Consider the following 19,936-nt stretch of genomic DNA (forward strand, 5'->3'; position numbering starts at 1 on the left):
GTTTGTGCATTGCGTGGGGGCCTGACGGGTGCGTTCGCGGCGCGACTTGTGAATATGGTTACTTTGCGCAGTGAATTCCATGAATACGTGATGCGCGCATTTTTTATTCAGCGTGCCGACTCATGCAATTTAGTTCTCGGTGCGCAGCAATTTCAGGAGACATGCACACTTTTCCATGAATCGGGCCTTAAGTATTGAATACCAATGAGAGATGGCCGTACAAAGTGTTAGAAAAGAGATTTACCTACTTTGAAAGTATAACTATACAAAATCGAAATGTTCACCGTTGATGCCTTGAACAGACTCAAAGTTAAAACACTAAGGGCCTAATCCACATATGCTTTTTGTAATGGCAAAACCCCCATTGGAAAACGCTCTGTGAATTAGGCCCTAAGAGAATTATGTTTGTAAAGGGAACTTAGTTCAGCTGGCAGAGAGGCTGAGCTATTGGAGGCACTTTCTCAGTTCCAAGACCAGTTCTCTACAGGGGAGGGTGAATCCTATATCTTGTTCCCCAATCTCTGCCAGCGACATTGAATGGAGGACATTTGAGCTAGAGCACTTGAAGCTCAAGGATAACAGAGGAGAGAATAAAGAAGAGAAAGAGAAACACTGGGACAGAAAAAGGCAAGAGTTGACAGAGCCAGAGAGCTGAAACTACAACTACAAATCAAGGAGTTGGAACTTGAAGCAGCAAATTTCAAGAGCATCTTTCCCAGCAAGACATGTGATGCAAGAAGTCAAACCCTTCTCTTAGAATTCTCAAGGAGTTAGTGAGTGAATACAAGGATGGGAATGATGTCTTGTTGTGGTTAAAGCCCTTTGCAGAATGGCTGTCATGTCTGATTATGATCAGGCACCATGCGTGACATGCACACTGCCTCAAAGTGCTTTAGAAGCACTATTGGAACCGGGTGTCTCTGAGCAAGAGAATTATGAATGATTGAAAAGCAGAATAATTGCGAACATTGGTAAGACTCCCCTTCAATACAGTGAGAATTTCAGGGAGTATAAGGGGAAATACTGTGTGACTTGTGCTTTTCGGAGGCTGCTTCCTTTAAGGATATGGCCAGTTCGATAAGAGGTTACAAGGTGGACACCTTTGATGGTTTCAGATATTTGATGAGGCATGAGGACATGTAAAATGCTTGTCCCATGAAGCTACATCAGCACCTTGCTGACTCAAAGTAACTTGAATGAAAGAAGCTGGCAATAACAGCTGACCTCTGGGTCTCGCACAGAGTCTCCAGGAATGGGGCTCCTCAGAAGGCCGAGTAGCTCAAGCTTACCTGTGATAAACATCCCCCAAAACATGTCTGTAAAAGAGAAGCTGGTTAGTCCCATGGGGGTGTTAATAATGTTAGTGGGATGCTTACCCAAAGGTATGAGGTCGCAAAGCCCTTCCCTGGATGTCCACTTCACTGTGGCAAGTGTGTGTCTCAGGTCCAGGCCACAAGCCTCACTTTCCTGTCTGAGCCTGACTCCAATTGGACCTGCTATCAATTAAGCGTAGCCTCCCTCAGGGCCTCGGAAACATTCTCTGCCGCTGCAGCAGAAGTACCAAGGAATACTAGGCAATACACCCAGAGGGTCTCTATCAATGGCCAAGCGACCACTGGTTTTAGAGACTTTTTGTCTAGAATATAAGACTCTGATCCAGGCTAAGGACTATCTACCTATCAAGCCTCATATCACCAGACCTGCCATTGGGCCTCCAAGAAAATTCCCTATTGCCCAAATAACTGTATACATGGCTGCATTATCTGTTCTAAAAGTCCGTGGTGTATCCAGGAAGATGTCATACAACTGTCCTGTGGATGAAAGACCTTGAAAAGCTTGGCCCGGTGCGCCCAGGTCACCATTGATGCTACAGTGGTCATAAGATCATAAGCAGGAACAATCTAACAAGTTTGTCGCCACACCAAAAGGGCATTAGCCCTCTTAGGTATCAAAGAAGACTAAGGGGAAACCGAAAGCCCCCTGGAGAAAAAAGGGAACTTCATGTCATGTAGCTAAGGCAAGGCATGAGCCAGCACCTAGATAAGGGTGTATTCCCTATGGGGAGGTTCCCGAGTACCCTTTAAAGACAGAAACATTTGACATTGGAAACCACCCAGAGTTACAAAACCTTTTACAGGGTTGTCCAGCTCCAGGCCACAAGGGCCATAACCTGTCATATTTTTAGGATAACCCTCATTAATATTAAAGAGATAAATTTGCATACAATGATTCCAAATGGGGAGAAAATTAGTCTCTTCTAGACCATCGCCAAAGCAAGCCCAAACATGGCTCAGTGGAAGAAGCAACTCTTCAGCAGCAGGGAGATTTGAGAGCTTTGCTCCAACAATTCTCCACTCTGTTCTCACATAAACCAGGTCTTACATCTGTGCACCAACATGATATAGATGATGTGGACAGTAAGCCTGTTCAACACAGGATATACAGGATGTCTCACAAAGTAACGAGAGTCCAACCCAGGGCTGAGGTCGCAAAGATGTTGGACTTGGGTGCAATAGAGCATTCTAACAGTCCTCGTTCCAGTCCTGATGTGCTATCACAAAAAGCAGGAACTAAGGAACTAAGATTCTGCGTGGACTACCAAGCTCTCAATGCAAACACCAAGACTGATGCACACTGTCCAGCAAGAACTGATGAGCTGGTAGACAAACTAGGTGCTGCCACCTTTTGAGCACCTTTGACCTCACTTCAGCTTACTGGCAAATAGCCTTAACAGACGTTGCCAAGGAGAAAACCACATTCTCCACCCCAAAATAATTTTACCAGTTCAGGGTCTGGCATTTTGGCCTAAAGAAGGCACCTGGTACTCTTCAGAGACTGGCAAACTATACCCTCAGTCATCTTGAAAACGTCTGTATGCTTACCTGGATGAGATAGCTGTCTTCAGGGACTCATGGCAGGAGCATATAAACTACCTCACTCAGGTGTTGCTGGCTTCAACAGAGCCCAATTTACCATTTAGTTTCAAAGTGCTAGATAGGTCATAGTACAGTGGTCTACTTTGGTCACGATGTTGTGGCTGCAAAATGTAGCCTCTGCCCAGTGAGGTCCAAGTTGTCCAGGACTCGGAAACCCCAACAAATCAGACTCAATTGAGAGCCTCCTTGGGCCTCACTGGCTACTATAGGAACTGCATACCTGACTATGGCACCAAAACTGCCCCTTTGACTACTCAGACGTTCGTAGTGTCCCAGGCAAGGTATCCATTCTCTCTTACTCACATGGCAACGACTAGTGGTGGCTTTGTCGCCTGTGTAAAATGGTGTCAGTGGGTGGAATCCATTTTACCTGGCCTAGGTATTATGATCCCCTCCTCATTTCACCAAAATGGAGGTTTTCTTTGTTGGCTTCGAGGGGTCATATGACTATCCTTTGTTCCTTAGAGTATTTGCAAGAAGAAGTGGTCATCCTGTGCCACTGGATGCCTGTATCCCAGGATGGGAGGCTCTAATCTGAAACCATTTCTGCCATATGCAGGCTCTTGTTCGGGATAGTGTGAAGTCATTCCTTTGTGTGAGAGACCCTTCCAGAATGCATGAGCGTGTTTGGAAGGATCATCTGCCATTGTTTGACAACCCCTCTGTTTGAATGATTCATGGTCTGTGATTGGGTGCTGCTTTCAGTCACTGCCACCGGAGGGTGAAAAAGCAAACCACCTTACTCACTCACCTTGTATGCTCCTGGAACTATGTACCTGCATTCCTGGAAAGCCTGCTGCTGGAGGAAGGACCAAAGCACATGGAGCAGCATAATTTGGTGCTCTGGATAATCAGACGCAGACGATCTTCCATTCCAGAAAGACCAACGGAAATCCACTGCAGTGCTCCTGCTCGAAGGCCTCATCTCCCTGAAGCTCATGTACTTTCCAGCATTACTCCTTTTACTGCCAGAATGCTGAAGACTATCTGTGTCAGACTGACCACAGAATCATTGTCCCAGGACATCGAGCAAGCACACTGAAACCCCATATCCTTAAGTGGAGGCTCCACAGCCTTTGCTTGCTGCGTCCCTGCAATTCACTTCCTTGACCTTGTTACGTGGGTGACTCCTTTCCGGTGTGACTTCTCCAGCTTTTCTGCAACATTCGTTCTTTCGAGGGATCTCTCCAAGCCAACCCGATTCTCAGAAGCAAAATCCTCTGCCTATGGATGGCGTGGGGACAACTACCACTGACATCAGCTGACTCGCGTTTCCACACTTCTGGCCCAGACCCTCAACCTGGGAATCACCACCTCATAAATAATCAACCTTCTCAAGGTCCTCGGGGTAACTCAAGCAGCAGTGTGTCATCGCTGGAACGCAAGGTGGTTGCCAAGCAACGTGCACAGTGATCGCTTCTGGAAACCACCAACCACTTGCTGCAGAAATGCTTTTATCGGGCCCAGGGTGTTGTTCTCCTGGATCTCTGGAATTGCTTGCAAGCCACTTCTGTGTCTGTTTCTTCATCCTTATGCCCCCTCTTCATCATCAAGAGATTCCTGTGGGATTCTCTCCAACAGAACTGCAGAAACTGCTCCTAGGAATGCTTTCCCACCAAAGACTGCCTCGAATCCGCATGACTTGTGTCCCTTGGTCTCTTGAAACCTCTTGGCCTAGATTCTCCAGGCCCACACGTACTGCCTATGCCAGCCGCCTACGCTCTCCCTGCTTTAAGCGTGCCAAAGGCTTCCCTGTCTCCGCTGCCACGCTTTGGAACTCCCTCCCCCTGCCTTGAGATCCGAGACTTCCCACAACCTGTTCCGAAAAAGACTGAAAGTCCACCTGTTCCATTAGCAACATCACCGCCTACTAACTGTTGTTCTATCTGCATAAAATGTAACAAGCGCCTAGACGCCCACGGGTTAAGTGCGCTCTACAAATGTATAAATTGTCTTTTTTTTAAATAAATAGGAAATGTGTGTTGTTTACCTGCTACTGCATTTTCTTTTCTAGTAAAGACAATTTGACCAAACTCTGAAAACTCTTATTGAAACATAATTAGCATAATTGACCTAAAAACATTTGACCTAAAACATTTGACTGAATTTGTTTAACCTTTTTTTTCAGTCAAATGTAATTAAATATATATATGGGGGTGGGTAAGGGTATAGATTAGGTTGAGGCGAAGTGGAGAAGAGGGTTGCGGGGGGGGGGGTCTCCCCCTGCATTTTAGACCGAAAATAAAGGTCAAATGAATTCGATCAACTGTAATTAGGTCAAAAATGTTAGGTCAAATAGACCCAGACCGTTTACTTACTGATATATTTCGTCATTTTTCTTTTACAAAGTTTACTTACATGTAAGTGATGTGATTTTCCTCTTTGCCTTTACTTCCATAAATGTTATATTTTGTTGAACAAAATGGAGTGTGCAGACATTCTTTCATTGGGTTTAAATGAAAAGTGTGAGGAATGCACTTGCTAACCACCACACTCCTCCACATGAAAGTTAGGCCTCGGCTTCATGACTATCACTGGGGGAGCTTGGTGAGCTTGGAGAGCTTGGAGAGCCAGGAGGATACACCTAAAGACTATGACCACCGGGCTTAAGGAGAATATTCCTAAATTTTCCATACTTAGTGTTTTCAAACTCACACTTTCTCCTTTCAACTTTTATTTGTTACACTTTTTACAACCAAGTGCAGATTTCAAAACCGTGGGTCGGTTAACCCGAATGTTCTTCTCGCAAACCTTGAGAATAAAAAGGTGCAGAAGTATAAATCTTGAATGAAACATTTGAATCTCAAAAAGCAGAACTGCTCTGTAGTGAATTATACAACCACAAATGTCAAATTGGATGCCTTAAAACAGATTAAAATAAACTGCCACGTAATTAGGTTAACAAAAGAAATATCACCTGCAGTAACATTAAATGCAAATACATTTTATCCAAACAGAAGAAATGCAATTCTCCTATTTGAATAATTGCAGTTGAACAGGCCAAGTCACCAATGCATGAATCCATCATACATTGTCTTGTCTGCCCTAGGGCTGCTACCGCCTAACAATGCTGTTCCTAGCTGTCGCGCCGCCCTTCTCCCAACCTCTGGATCTGGATGTTCATTTTATAATTCAACTTTTGTATTCTGGATTTTGAAATTCGAGATTTTGGCGAGTCACTGTGTAATCTATTAAGTTATAAGTATACAAAAAATATTGTATTAAAGAAAGATGAATATTTACTACGTTTCCTTGGTTTACAAATTAAATTGCACATATTTTATTCCAAAGGAAAAAATAGAACCTCAAGTAGGATTGCATTTATAAATAGAAAATGTGCTCTGAAATTATTACCAAATTGGAAACAAATAGCTCCATATATGGCCAGGTTATTTGTGGATTTTCTGAAGTACTGCTGCTTTAAGGCCCCCCACGGCGTGGGTTATGGGGCAGGTTCGATGATAGAGGTGGGTTTGCACATATCCAAACAGACACATATAATAGACACCACTTGCCCTGATCTCTGTTGTGAACCCCTGCAGGCTCTTGTGAAGATGGATCTTTATGATTACCAGTGGGAGGTGATTGAGCCGGCTCTGGAGGGCAGGAATATCATTATCTGGTTGCCAACAGGCTCCGGGAAGACCAGAGCAGCGGTGTATGTGACCAAGCGGCACCTGCAGAACAAGCGCAACGCCAAGGTGGCAGTGCTGGTGAACAAGGTAGGTGTGATCACTGGTCAAGAAGTTAACTGTGCAGGACTGATTGCAAGACTGGCAAACCAGTTGACTGTGATTCTTGGACACTGAAGTAACTCTGATTGCAGGTCTGATGGACAAGGTAATTGTGATTACTAGTGAACTAAGTAACTCTGAATAATGGTGAACAACATAACTGTGATTGTAGTACTGGTGAACAAGGTAACTGTGATTACTGGTGAACAAAGTAAATGTGATTTCCGTACTGGTGAACAGGTAACTGTGATTATCAATGGCCTCATCACGAGTTGGGTGGTAACCACGGCTGTATTATCACTGGGGCTATTAGGGTTACTGCCAAACGGTAAGTCCCATTCTCCATTGGGCACATTCGGGAAATCTCCCTTCCCTATTGGGACCAATGGGGAATGTTCGGTGCTATTACCGCCGCCGGAAATCAGCTAAATCGCAGCAGATGTGCCCTGAGCTCAGAGCAGGGGGTAAATCCGGCAAGCCCATGATTTGGTGCACCCTTAAAAGCGGTGGTAATAGCGTTACCGCCGTATTTAAGGGTTACTGACAAACTCGTGATGGCACTAAGCCCATATGGATTTTACCTTCCTTTCATTGTGATCTTAGTGATGTTCTACTCTTCACACTTTGCCTTTTCCCCATTGCTGCACAGGCGCTGTATATTCTTTTGTTCATAAGCTCTTAGAAGTAGGCGTCCATTATGACGTTATGTAAAACACCCTAAAGAAATAAACAAGCATACACCCACTCCAAGACTCATCTGACAGCGAGAAACATGCCGGAAAGCAGCAGATGTGTTGTGCTGCCAGGTGGAAGTGTTGAGCTGACCAAACCCGCATAGCAGAGTTAGCTGAAGACCAGGTATTTCATCCAAGCCCGGCATGGGACATAGTTTAGGTTGAGAATTACTTGGCCACCTAACCTTACGTGGTGGGCTTATGCTCTGGGCCCCTCCAATAATTGACCTGCAACCTGACGATGGCTGGTTTCTGCCTTCTGTATTGTTGTTTTCCAAAGGATTGCCCCTGAACGCCAAACCCACAAGGCGCTTCACTAAATGAAGACACGGAGATGGAGCAACAAAATAGAGGTCTTTATTCTTCCTCCTCTGTCATGTCACTGCCCCCTCTTGCATCACTTCCTCTTCCACTGGCCCAAAACCCGTCCCGACTCCACCATAACGAGGAGGACGGCCTAAACACTTTTCAGGCACGACATTACAACCTACCCATTTTTAAACTAACAGACCCTGGTCACCCCATTTCTTCAATTAGTCTTCTGCACCTGGTTCTCGCTCGCTGAGGCTCCATGTCATAGACTTCGAAGGATCAACCTCCGTGACTTCACCATCACCTATGTTGGGTATGTCCGACTCATAGGCTCTTAACAAGGGATTCCTCTGGTGCTTCCATCACCCACTCACTTCCTCCTCGTCTTTTAAATTGTGATGAGTTTCTAGTCATCTGTCGCTCTCCACTTAGTGCCGTAACCAAAGACCCCTTCTTCTGGATTACTAGCAGCAAGGTCAGCATGGGATTCAGTGGTGTATTTGCGTGTCTTTGGTTGGTGAACCGATACATTGTCCCCTGTGGGCAAGGTCGACTCCTTCCACATGCCTCCTAGCATCCACGTACAATTTCATCATGGTTTTTGCTCTCGTTTCTCTATCTCTTAAATCCTCATCTTCCGGGAAATGTTCATTAGGCCCTGTGACATGAGGTATCCGTGTCCTGTTGTTTCCTCTGAACATTACTACGGATGGACATTTCCCTGTTGTGCTGTGAGGTGTATTCAGTTTGCGGAATTGTATGCCAGCTCCTGATTCCTGCCTGATTAAAGCACGGCAGGAATCAGGAGCTGGCATACAATTCTGCGAACTACGTACGTGAGCAAAATAAAGATATTAAGTTTAAAGGCACCATGTGTGCTGATAATAATGGAAACAAAAGAAAATAGAAAAAAATAGATGAAGTAGTGGAAGGAAGATATCTACGGGTATCCAAACAAAGAAAACCAGTATTCACCAAGATATTCCCATCCCGAATAGGGAGAAGTCATTGGAAGGAATTCTATTGTATGACCAGCAGCCGATTGATCCATAGATAAAACACAACAGGATCTGAATTTGGTCCTTTGACTCCATAACTGGATGACAAGACTAAATTGTTTACGTTAAAGTGCCTGTGAGGGATTGATCCCATTATCATCTTCATAACCTCCGTTAATCACACATGGAGATGGTGTGGCTCACTCCAGTCTGTTAGAAGCAAGAGACAGTCAGATCTTCGCTTCACTTCCTGATGAAGGTCTAAGTAACAGATGGGCATGATTGTTCATGCCCAGCATTTTATGACCGAAACACGTGTTGACCCAGAACACTGTTCCTAATTTAAACGGACAGACATTGACATCTGTACTAGAGAAAGTGCTTGAAAACTAGGTTAAAAATGTTTGTTTTAAAGATGGTGATATTTGAGGTATAACCTGTATAAGAAAGTCTAGAGTTGGTGTGTATATGAGAGTGTGTGTATGAATGAATGACGGGAAAATTGATTGTGAGTCAAAAATTGGTCTATAATTTGTGCAGAAACTGTTTTAATAGTGTTGAAAAATATTGCAGAATAATAGTTTGAAACATATATACATTTTTGTATTGATTAAATAAAATTACATGAAGAAACAAGAATAGAATTAGTGAATTATGTTATCCTTAATCTACTTGTCCATTATGTTTATTATATATATGTCCCCTTCTCCTTATACAGATCTGGATAGTAGCTGGCAAACTCTTCAGTGATATCTTCCCCCATCGGAGACAACTCCCCCCCCACTGTGCGGATTCCCTAACCCATCTGGATCCTTCCTCCTTTTTTTCTAGCAAGGCCAGCTGTCTCCAACATGTATCCCCCACCTCATACATAAACTGGGTATCACCGGTCAGGCCCTGGCATGGCTGACTTCTTTCCTCTCCGATCGACCCTCCCAGGTGCAACTCGGGTCTTTCCTCTCATCCATCTCTGTCTCCACCTGTTGTGTTCCCCAGGGGTCTAACCTCTCTCCCTGGCTATTCAAGCTATACCTGGCACTTCTTGCCCACCGCATTGCCGCGCTCTGCCCCAACTTCCAGTGCTATGTGGATGACACTCGGCTCATTTTCATGCGACGTTCAGCCACCTCTTCTCCCTCTCTCATCTCTGACTGCCTGTCCGCCATCCAGGCGTGGTGTGCCACCAGTGATCTCTGCCTTGATGCCAATAAGACCAAGATTCTCCTCATTGGAACACCTGCGCCCTCCTTTCCTGTCATTCTCTGGCCGGCCTCCCTTGGCACTCCTCCTGCTCCCACCTGTGAGGCTAAAAACCTAGGGGTCATCTTCGACTCCACACTCTCCTCCTCTCCTAACATCTCTGACATCTCTAAGAAGTCACACTATCAACTGCACCTCCTCAGAGGTATCGTTCCTTTCCTCTCCTTCCCCCAGAAGTGCAGCGTCTCCAGCGCTCTGGTTCTCTCTGGGCTGGACTTTTGCAACAGCCTCTTTCTAAATCTGCCTGCTTCTACACTCCACCCTCTACAACTCATGCAGAACAGGACTGTGAGACTTGTCCTTGGCCTCAAGCCCAGGGATCGTATCTCTCCAGGACTAAAATCTCTGCACTGGTTCCCAGTGGCTGCGAGGATTAAGTTCAAAACCCTCTGCATTGTCCAAAAGGCCTTCTGGGGCCTCATTACCTTCAGCTCTCTCTTCCTAAATATCTTCCTTCCCGAACTCTTCGCTCATCCGCCTCCAACTCCCTCAGGGTCAGTCGCTTCTCCAAGCAACGAGTTGGTGGTAGATCTCTTTCTTCGACTGGGGCCTCCCTCTGGAACAGCCTCCCTGCCTCCCTGAAACTTGAGGAGAACCATCTCCGGTTCCGTAAGCACCTCAAAACCTTTCTCTTTGCTTCTGCTTTTTCTCTTGCGCTCCCCTGCGGACTTCCTAGCTGTTACTGAAACTGCACTGGTTACCTGGCCACCCCCTGATCTCGAGCCCAGGCGCCCCCTCCTACCCTTTGCAAGTCGTGCACCTGCACTGCCTTCCTGGCAACCCCCGCATTTAGGGACTGTTTCTGTAGGAATCGTACAAAAATGTCGACCTGGGAACTGCAACGGCCGAAAATCCCGCATATATATGTGGTGTAAAGGGTTAAAAAAAAGTCTGCATTTTCGGCTGGCGCAGTGATCACATAGATCCTTTCTGTATCCCTGCAGTTCCATTACCAGCACTTGACACCTGATGTCTGCACTTACCCTTGCACTTGCCACCAGCTGGCCGTACGTTACTCATTGTTATTCTTTATCCCATCTACTGCACTTTCCCACTCCCCCTTCCCATGCACTTGCGCGATCTGAATGACACCTGGCCTAGTAGGATCATTGTCTGTCTTCCCTCTGTTCCCCCGTCGCGCCTTGAAACACTTATATAACCTTGTATAGGCGCGTTATAAATGCCATATCATATCACAGTGACTTCTGTTCTCCCCACTTGTTAATGTTCCCCTTATTGCCACCATTTTCCATAAAGTGCAAGGTACCCGGCAATAGGATTGCTACCGACATGCTTTGTACTGTTTGCAGTGCTTTTTGTCAAAACACGCTCTGCCGCCCTTTAAGAATTGTCCACAAAAATACAACCTTGGCTGCCTAAGTTGGCCTTCAACAGGTCTTGTCTTGTCTGATTAGCCCAATGCACACGATTGGAATACTGTCTCTTTCCATCCTTCTGCAGGTTCATTTAGTGGACCAGCACTACTCGAAGGAATTCCACCCGCACCTTAAGGACCAGTTCGAAGTAGCTGCCATCAGCGGGGACAGCAATGAGAAGTTCTTCTTCGCTGATGCCATGAAGCGCTACAATGTGATTATCTGCACTGCGCAAATCCTGCAAAATGCGTTGACGGCCCAGGACGAGGAGCGGCACGTGGAACTGACCGGTAAGGGAGCGTTGCACGTAATCTTTTGCCGAGAAGAATCATAACAACATCACCTTTCAACATAGCATCTCATGCTGGATTCCTCCTGCTGCCAAAGGCTATATTGTAGGTGTTATTGTTAGTATCCTATTTAATAGTACTCAGTTTGTCAACCTCAGGATGATGGCGAGCTCTGTCAGCCCTGCTGGGATTCAAACCTGGGAGTATAAGTTGCACAGAGATCTCTGATGCAAGTTCTTAACCCACTGGGCTATCCTATGGACTTCAGGACTCTGTGAGCTGAAGGACAGTTTACAGTCTCATGATTCTTTTCTGCTACTTATTCTAGATCAGAATGAAACCATATACCATAACATGCAATGTAATGTATGAGTTACAACAGCCTTTGGGGCACAATGGAGTTTGGGAAGTAGACAAGGCATTGGCCAAGCATTTCCAATAGGACTCCATGGATTGGGTTTGCCACAATCCCCGGCACCGGTGCTATCGGTGCAGGTAATTGGGGCAATTATTTGCCGGTAGGGGCCTGAATTCCCAGCAGGTCATGCCAGCCACTAGTTCATTGCCCCTACCAGCAAACTCGGAGCATGCCGGTCTGGTACAAATGGTGGATCTCGCTGCCATTTTTACCAGACCGGCTCATTCGTAATGAGGCCCAATGGGTTATGAAGGCCTGGTGGAAAATGCGTGTTTTTAGAAGCTTGTGTAACTGAAAGAGGAAACAACAGTGTTATTCATTACTAGGATGGCAGTGTGGTAAACAAGCAGCTTTCATGGAATTACCTCCACTTTTTCCTTACCACATTAGTACAAGGTTGCAGGTGATGTGGACAAAGCCCTCCGGGACTCCGCTGGAGATTTCTCTTGGTCACCCCTAATAGAGGATTCACTGCAGGCAAAATTGCCAACAGGGGTGCTTTTAGCGCTCGGCAAATGGGATACACACATTAAAGGCCCCAAAGCGTTCTAGCCTGCATGTAAAGGTTATCCCTTTTAACTGCAAGTGGAACCCAACCACAGCTTGTTTCATTTCAATGTCAATTAAAAGATTCAGAAGGGCTGTTTCTTCTATTACATAATTACATTATAACAAGAAAGGAAGGATTTGTCTGAGCCAGGGACAGAATTTCAACGTTCATCTCTCCAAATATTTCTAAATCTGTATGAAAGAAAACATAGCTCGGTTTGGACTATCATTTCCTTTAAAATACATGCAGTCTAAGTTCCCTTTGGACCAGGTGTTGAGGAGGTGTCAAGTGAGGTAATGAGATACTGGAGAAAGTTAGATGTTTCAGTCAAAACTCAACATGAACCATTTAAAATAGGTTATTGTTGTACATTGAAAGATACTTAAATGATCCAGCCCTGGCCCTGAAACCTACTAACGGATGCATACTAATTGACCTTTTCACAAATGACCTCAGGAGAATTGACCTCGGGAGAATTGACCTAATTTAAAAGGTCAATTAGGACATATATGGGGGGAACCCCCCCACAACCCCTCACCCAATCCAAAAACCCCCGTAACTCCCAACGAATCCCCTGATATTATTTTAATCCAAAACCAACCCAATACATGTATAAAATAACTAAAATAATATAAAGGTCATTTGTGCAGAAGGTCAATTAGGACCACTATCATCAGGTCAATTAGGACAAAAGGTCAATTGTAAAAGGTCAATTTGGGTAATACCCTACTAACAGCTTCTTGCGTCAGTTATCAGGGAATATAATTAATTTCTCTGTTTTTAACAGAATCATATCTGTTTTTAACAGAATCATATAGATTTTAGTTTTGCAGTGAAACACACTTCAACGCAATTACCTGTCCAGAGTAAATGTCTTTCTTTCCATAATCAATGCCTCCCTTTCTGTCGACAATGCAGAGTTTTCATACTTTCGCATCTCATATACCTTCAGGGTTGGAATTTAAGATTGGCCAGGCAAAGGATCGAGGTAGCTGCTGTGTACAAAGCATCATTCTGTAAGCAGAAGCTACCTTTTTTTGCAAAACATCGATATAGCCTTTACAGTGTTGTAAATCTAGCTTCCACAACAGATGCAAACTATCACTTTTTGTCCATTATATGCAGCCCATTAGGCTTTAGCCATCTTCTTCATGCGTCCAGAGTTAATGTTGTATAGATAGGTTTGCATGGCACCAGTTGGCTGTCACAGTCAAAAGTATCTCATGGAAGCTGTTGGTGTCAAGCTAACCAGGCCCATTTACATCACAGCCAGCGGAGGAAAATAGCTCCCGAGTGCCTACTATCAAGTCATCACAGTACCAGTAAAAATAAATCAACTCACAGTTAAAGCGGCACATTTATATATAGAAATCACAAGTCAACAATTATTCCAACATGCATAGAAGACATTTTCCTCAGGTTCTTCATGAACCCCCAACATATTTCAGTCCCTAATTAATGAATGCAATCTTCAGGGGATGGGGAGGAGAGAGGACACCTTGGTTTCAAGTCATCCATCTCATTTCCGGGTGACACTCTTATTGGAATGGACTTGGAGTGTAACCTATACATGGAAAGGAGAGATTCATATATGTAACATAACCAGGCAACCTTATTCATAGCTTGAAATCTTTAAAACCCACACAAATGACTGAATTTGGGAGTACATGCCTGGTTCAGGAAAGCACCCACATTGCATTTTGTGTAGTATTTCTATTCCTGCGGCTATCTCTGCTTTCATCTTCTTGGACTTAACATAAATATGGCTATAAACAAGTGCTATCAGTTAACAATATTGCATAACTCCAGGCGTGTCACTTGAAATTTAGATAGCTGACTGGAACCCAAAATCATTTTAAAAAAACATCTATAGTGAACCTTGTTTAGAGCTTGAAATGTTTCCAACCCATAGAACTGATCAGATTTGGCAGTACATGCATGGGCCAGGAAAGCAGACATACTAAATGAAATTCAGTATGTTAATTCCTGCAGCTACCTGTACTTTTATCTGTCTGAAATGAATGGAAAGTGTCAAACAAAACCTATCAGCTAGCAATATTGCATAACCCCATTCCTGTCACTTGGAATTTATATGGGTGACTTGAACCCAAAATGTCTCCTGAAGAACTTCCTTTATAATTAGGGACTGAAACGTGTTGGAGTTCATGCAGAATCCAAGAAATATATTTAAATAGTTATTGATTTGTGATTGATAAAACGTGTACATTTAAACATGAGTGACATTTTACTTTATTGTATTTGCAAAGTAGGAAAACTATGCATAGAACACAGATAGTCCTTTAATTGGAAAGAAGAAAAGTACTCTGTGATTAGTGGTGTCGAAAAGTGCTTTAATGCATAACCATACTTTAACAAAACAGACAAATAGATAGTATCCCCTATAACTGACATTAGAAGATACAATTTGTAGTTTTGAGGAGCAGGAGTTGGGTAATTATTTTGGTTTTAGGTTCATGTGATTCCTTGTTCCCAATACACCCATCTTTATTTACACTCTCCGAAGAACTATTGCGGTACCTTGAAAGGTAACCATTAGTCAGCAAATGTGTTCACAGTGTCTTAATGTGTAGGTTCTCTAGCTGATCTGGTTATGACCTTGGAACTACCGGTGCTACAGGCTATTGATTGACAAGTGGGCGGGCAATGCATGCATGGCAGAGTTGTTCAACCAATCCTGTTACGAGGAGTTCTTATATTTCATTTCCTGCCGGTAGATTTCACGCTGCTGGTGATTGATGAATGCCACCACACCCACAAGGACGGCGTCTATAATAAGATCATGGAGATTTACACTGAGAAGAAGCTTCGAGGGGACCGGGAGCTTCCTCAGATCCTGGGACTCACAGCCTCTCCTGGCACCGGCGGGTCCAACAAGTTTGAAAATGCCAAATTGCACATATTACAAGTGAGCCATTGGTGGTTGTACTTTCTCAATACACTCACGTCTACATACCTGTGCATTTTCACAATCGGCCAAAGTAACTTCACAAAGAAAACGCACGGTCAGAACTGTAGCCTCTCCTGTCTCCACTCCTCCACCAGTGAACCTTCAGAATCCTTATTTTATTTGGCCTTAAAAGGGAGTAGTCATGTGACCTACTTGACAAATGCATGCATTTTGGGACTCTCATGTGTCACATTGTGTCCACTTCATGGCACCAAATTCTCTGTTGGGTGTGGAATTGGACTTCAGAAAGGTCTGGCCCACCCATGTCTGTGCCAAGGACAGGGGGGTCATTCTGAACGCTACTGCAAAGTAGGACCCTGGCCAATCAATTCCATGGCATGATCCTGTGTGCTTGATGGGGCCTTGACTCTCCTTTGAGGATGCAAGGGTGGGGCCCGCTGGTTGGACATAGTTGTGTTCAAGACTCAGCTGAAGTTGGGGAGGTTAGTGAGGGGCTGGAGATGCATGTGTAGGGCACTCCAGATGCATGACCAAGATGGGTTTGCCCCCGCCACCTACCCATAACTCTAGTGTCAGAGATCATTACGCAACGCCTCGTGAAGTTGCAGCTAGTGGATGTATTTAGCTGGCCAATAGAGGGCACTGATACAAATGGGCCTGTTTCTGGACTTTAATTACATAGCGGTTACAATTGTATCCATACGTAGCGGTCTGCAACCTTTGACTCGTCAGACTACAACTCCCTTGATCCCTCACTATATAATAAGCTTCCAGGGGCTGATGAGAGTAGTAGTACAAAACATCAGGCAAGCCAAAGGTTGCAGACCCCTGAGGAGACTAAAATCAAAATCGCAAGCTAGAATTTTGTAGTATACTGCAAAATTTGGAGAATCAAGATGGTGGACAGTGAGCGAGCTTTAAAAAATAACATCCACAAATACTTCATTGCTTTGCCTCCTGTGAATTGTTTTTGCGCTTTTTTCACCTGGTTTGTACTAGGCAGTAGAGGGAGGGTAAGCTCAGGCATGGGCGATAATGTCTTTCTAAACGCATCAGCAGTCTTCTTGGTACTGACCGCCATATTTAGTGACGTGTCTCTTTTTCAGATCTGTGCCAACCTTGACGCGAGAAAGATCATGTCTCCGAAAACCCATCGGCCTCAATTGGAGGAAAAGGCCCCTCAGCCGCAAAAAGTGTTTGACCTGACGGACCAACGGGCCTGGGTAATGATGTGGACAGCACAGAAAACTGTGCGGTAGAACGTAAACCAATCAAATGCTCTAGACATTGCCTTGCAGTGTTATTGGTTGCTCGTACAAATGAGTCTTGGCTCCTAAGGAGGGAGAGGGAAATGAGGAGAAACCCCCATATATCATGGATGAAAAACTGGGTAATTGATGTTAGCCAATGGGAGCGTTTTCTGCTAAATGAGAAAAATAACCAAATCTTTAAAGTGCTCGTGTAATTGGGGCTTATTATAATCTTTATCATGCTTTCTTTCTTTGTTGCAATCTTTATTTTGTTTTCAAAAGATACAAAATCAGTTCATGTACACATTAATACTACCTATTCTATATATTATGGTATACATTTTCCGTGGCCTATGAACTCTCTGCGCTTACTAGTAGCTCCTTGTACGTGGCAAAATATTTTAAATGCATCATCATTCAACGTCACTTATTTAGGATATTCAAGGTAAATTTGTTTCAATTAGCGTATAGTTTAATTTACCATACATGTTATGTTATCCAACATTTATACGGCACCCATCGCTGGCGTAGTGGTATTACGGAGCCCGGCCTTTGTCTGAAAGTTGCCATATTGTGACCCTGCCAGGGTGTCGCCAGACCTTATGAAAAAGAAAACAAAAATAGTCAGAAGGGGTTGGGGGGACTAGAAAGAAGCGGGAGGCAGAGAATAGGGAAGGGGGGCGTGAGACTGGAGTCAAATATACTGTTCTAGTATTGGGTAACCACATACAGAACATCTGTCAGGAATATTGTTCCACAGTGTCCACGTCGTCTCATATTCTTCCAGCTTGCCCTTTATGTGTGAACAAGGCTTTCTCTTTGGCTGCTAGAGTTGAGATGTCAAAGATCCATTGCCTTAGTTTTTGACTTTTTGTTCGACTTTTGAGTTTTGAACATAGAGCCCTGTAAACTCACGAACCATTAGAGGCGGGAAGGCTCTCAGTGCACAATGCAGGTCACGGAGGCCGGATGGGACGCACAAACGACTGGACTCAAGGGTTGAGTATCAGAGTCTTTATTACAGAGCACAAAGGATCCACACAAAGGGCAAAATAGTCAATGGAAAGGTCTCCAGAATAGCCAAGTAAGGTCTCTCAACCTGGGTGCTTGGACCTCACATTCGTGTGGGTTGTGGTGCAGCTTGTTCTGAACTAACTAGTTGCAAGATTTCTTGGGTCTCCTATCCAGGACCACCGAGCACCAAGATTCTACACAAAGCTCTGGCCCTCGTTGGTTTTCCTTTTGTGCCACGTTGAGGTACTTCTGTGCCTCGTTCATTAGCTGGAGATAGACATCAAGCTTCTCAAGAGATTGGAGCTGGGGCGAGGGGTCCTCACTATCCATTTCTACATTCTTGGGGGCACCTCCACTTTCAGAGATGTATGTCTGGATCGCCTCTCAGCTCGACTCCTCTTTAGTCCTGCTTAGGTCTTTTACCACCTTCCATCCTCTTGACCTTCCTTGGGCTGACTTGACCTCCTCATTCCTCCCTGATCTTAATACATTCCACACCCCCTTCTCCAATTGATACCACCACGTCCAGTTCTTCTCCAACCCCAGTTGCCCTTCCTCCTGATCTTAACCCCCTTCAGTGGTTACCCCCGCAACCAGATGTTTACCACCTTCTAATACCTTCTCCAGCTCTGCACCGCCTCATCCTATTATCACCATCTCCAGATCTTTGCCACCTTCTTCAACCATCTCCTCCAGATCTTCACCATCTTCTGCTGTCACCTCGTCCAGATCTTCACCATCTCCTGCTTTCACCTCCTCCAGATGTTCACCACCTCCTGCTGTCACCTCCTCCAGATGTTCACCATCTCCTGCTGTCACCTCCTCCAGATCTTCAACGCATCCTTCTACTCCCACTTCCTTCAAATCCTCACCACCTCCTACAGCTATCACCTACACCCGGTCTTCACCTCCTCCTTCTCCTGGTCCCTTCTCCACAAAGCCTCCACTCCCTCACCATTTCCATAACGTGCTTCAAATTCCTGCAATTGCCATCCACAACTTGCTCCAACAACCCACACCCAGCAACTGGGGCTGCTCGGCTTAATGCTCTGCGTCACCTCCCCCTGCTGAGTGGACTCCTCAGTGAGGATCTGCACCTGGGCCAGATGGAGGCTTTGGGGACTGTGCTGAAATTACACGAGGCCCAGACACCATTTTTGGATTTTCTTTTACCTGCTCCATGCTTCCCATTGCTAAATGACCTGGACTGGGGCCTGAGGAACAATCCTTACATTAGGCCATCCACTTATTAGAGGTCATTACAGGTTTTCTGGTATGCCGCCGGTATGGCGGGATACCGGCAAACGTAATTAGCATTCCTTCCACCATATATCCCGGTATTTCCTGGATATTACAGGTTTGCGGGAATGCTCTGAATTCCTTATTCCATGGACTTCCATTGGACTCCATGGGGGGAATTACCCGAATTACCAGCACTAGAAGTTCTTTGCAAGGGAGGGGCCTGATTTAAATCAGGTAACCCCCACTGGCAAACCTATAGTTTGGCGGAGCGGTAAAAGTGCTGGTAACTGATTTACCATAATCTTGACCAGCACTTTTACCACTCTGCCAAACCGTTAAGTACCCCCATTGTGTCTCAGAGAGAATTTGCCAGAAAGAGTCTCTACTGCCCCACATCAGTGGCAAGTTCATCTTCTATGTGGATGCAAGTGGGAAGAAGGCGCCATGAAGTCTCCCTTAGGGAAAGGCGACCTGCAGCTCTCCAGATATGTTAGCCTAAAACTCCCATGATCACTCTCTGTTGAATGCACTGGCTCTGGCTGATGGGAGTTGTAGGCCAAAACATCTGTACATCTGGATATTGCCCTACCCCTGCTGATTTTCGGATATTAGCATGCAGCCTCACTGTGGAGGGCTGGGTGTTGGGTACTGTCAGAAAGGGGCATTACTAGGTAATTCATAAGCAACTACGTAACATGGCCACCCTGCCAAATCTAGGACATGGAAGAGGAGAAGAGAGTAAGTACACTTGGGGTCTGAAATGTATGGATCTCCAAATGTATTGGACTACAACGCCCATCAGCCTGATGCAGCTTAGTCAAGGGTGAGGGATAATGGGAGTTGTTGTCCAAAACATCTGACGAGCAGCAAAATGCGTGCATCTGCACTGCCCC

At 45.0% G+C, this 19,936-nt stretch overlaps 1 protein-coding gene across 3 annotated transcripts in view; it reads left to right on the plus strand.

Annotated features, from left to right (window-relative positions):
• DHX58 (DExH-box helicase 58) overlaps nucleotides 1-19,936 on the plus strand; it is a 73,460-nt gene that overhangs the window by 11,139 nt on the left and 42,385 nt on the right. For all 3 annotated transcript variants that reach the window (XM_069634478.1, XM_069634480.1, XM_069634479.1), the window contains 4 exons: nucleotides 6,479-6,658; nucleotides 11,436-11,640; nucleotides 15,344-15,534; nucleotides 16,644-16,760. In XM_069634478.1, coding sequence (XP_069490579.1) covers nucleotides 6,491-6,658; nucleotides 11,436-11,640; nucleotides 15,344-15,534; nucleotides 16,644-16,760 — 681 coding nt within the window. In that variant the 5' untranslated portion in view covers nucleotides 6,479-6,490. The remainder of the gene's footprint in view (nucleotides 1-6,478; nucleotides 6,659-11,435; nucleotides 11,641-15,343; nucleotides 15,535-16,643; nucleotides 16,761-19,936) is intronic.

The sequence above is a fragment of the Ambystoma mexicanum genome, chromosome 13 (genome assembly GCF_040938575.1).
Source record: "Ambystoma mexicanum isolate Mex_15411 chromosome 13, UKY_AmexF1_1, whole genome shotgun sequence".
In the NCBI taxonomy this organism is placed as follows: Eukaryota; Metazoa; Chordata; class Amphibia; order Caudata; family Ambystomatidae; genus Ambystoma; species Ambystoma mexicanum.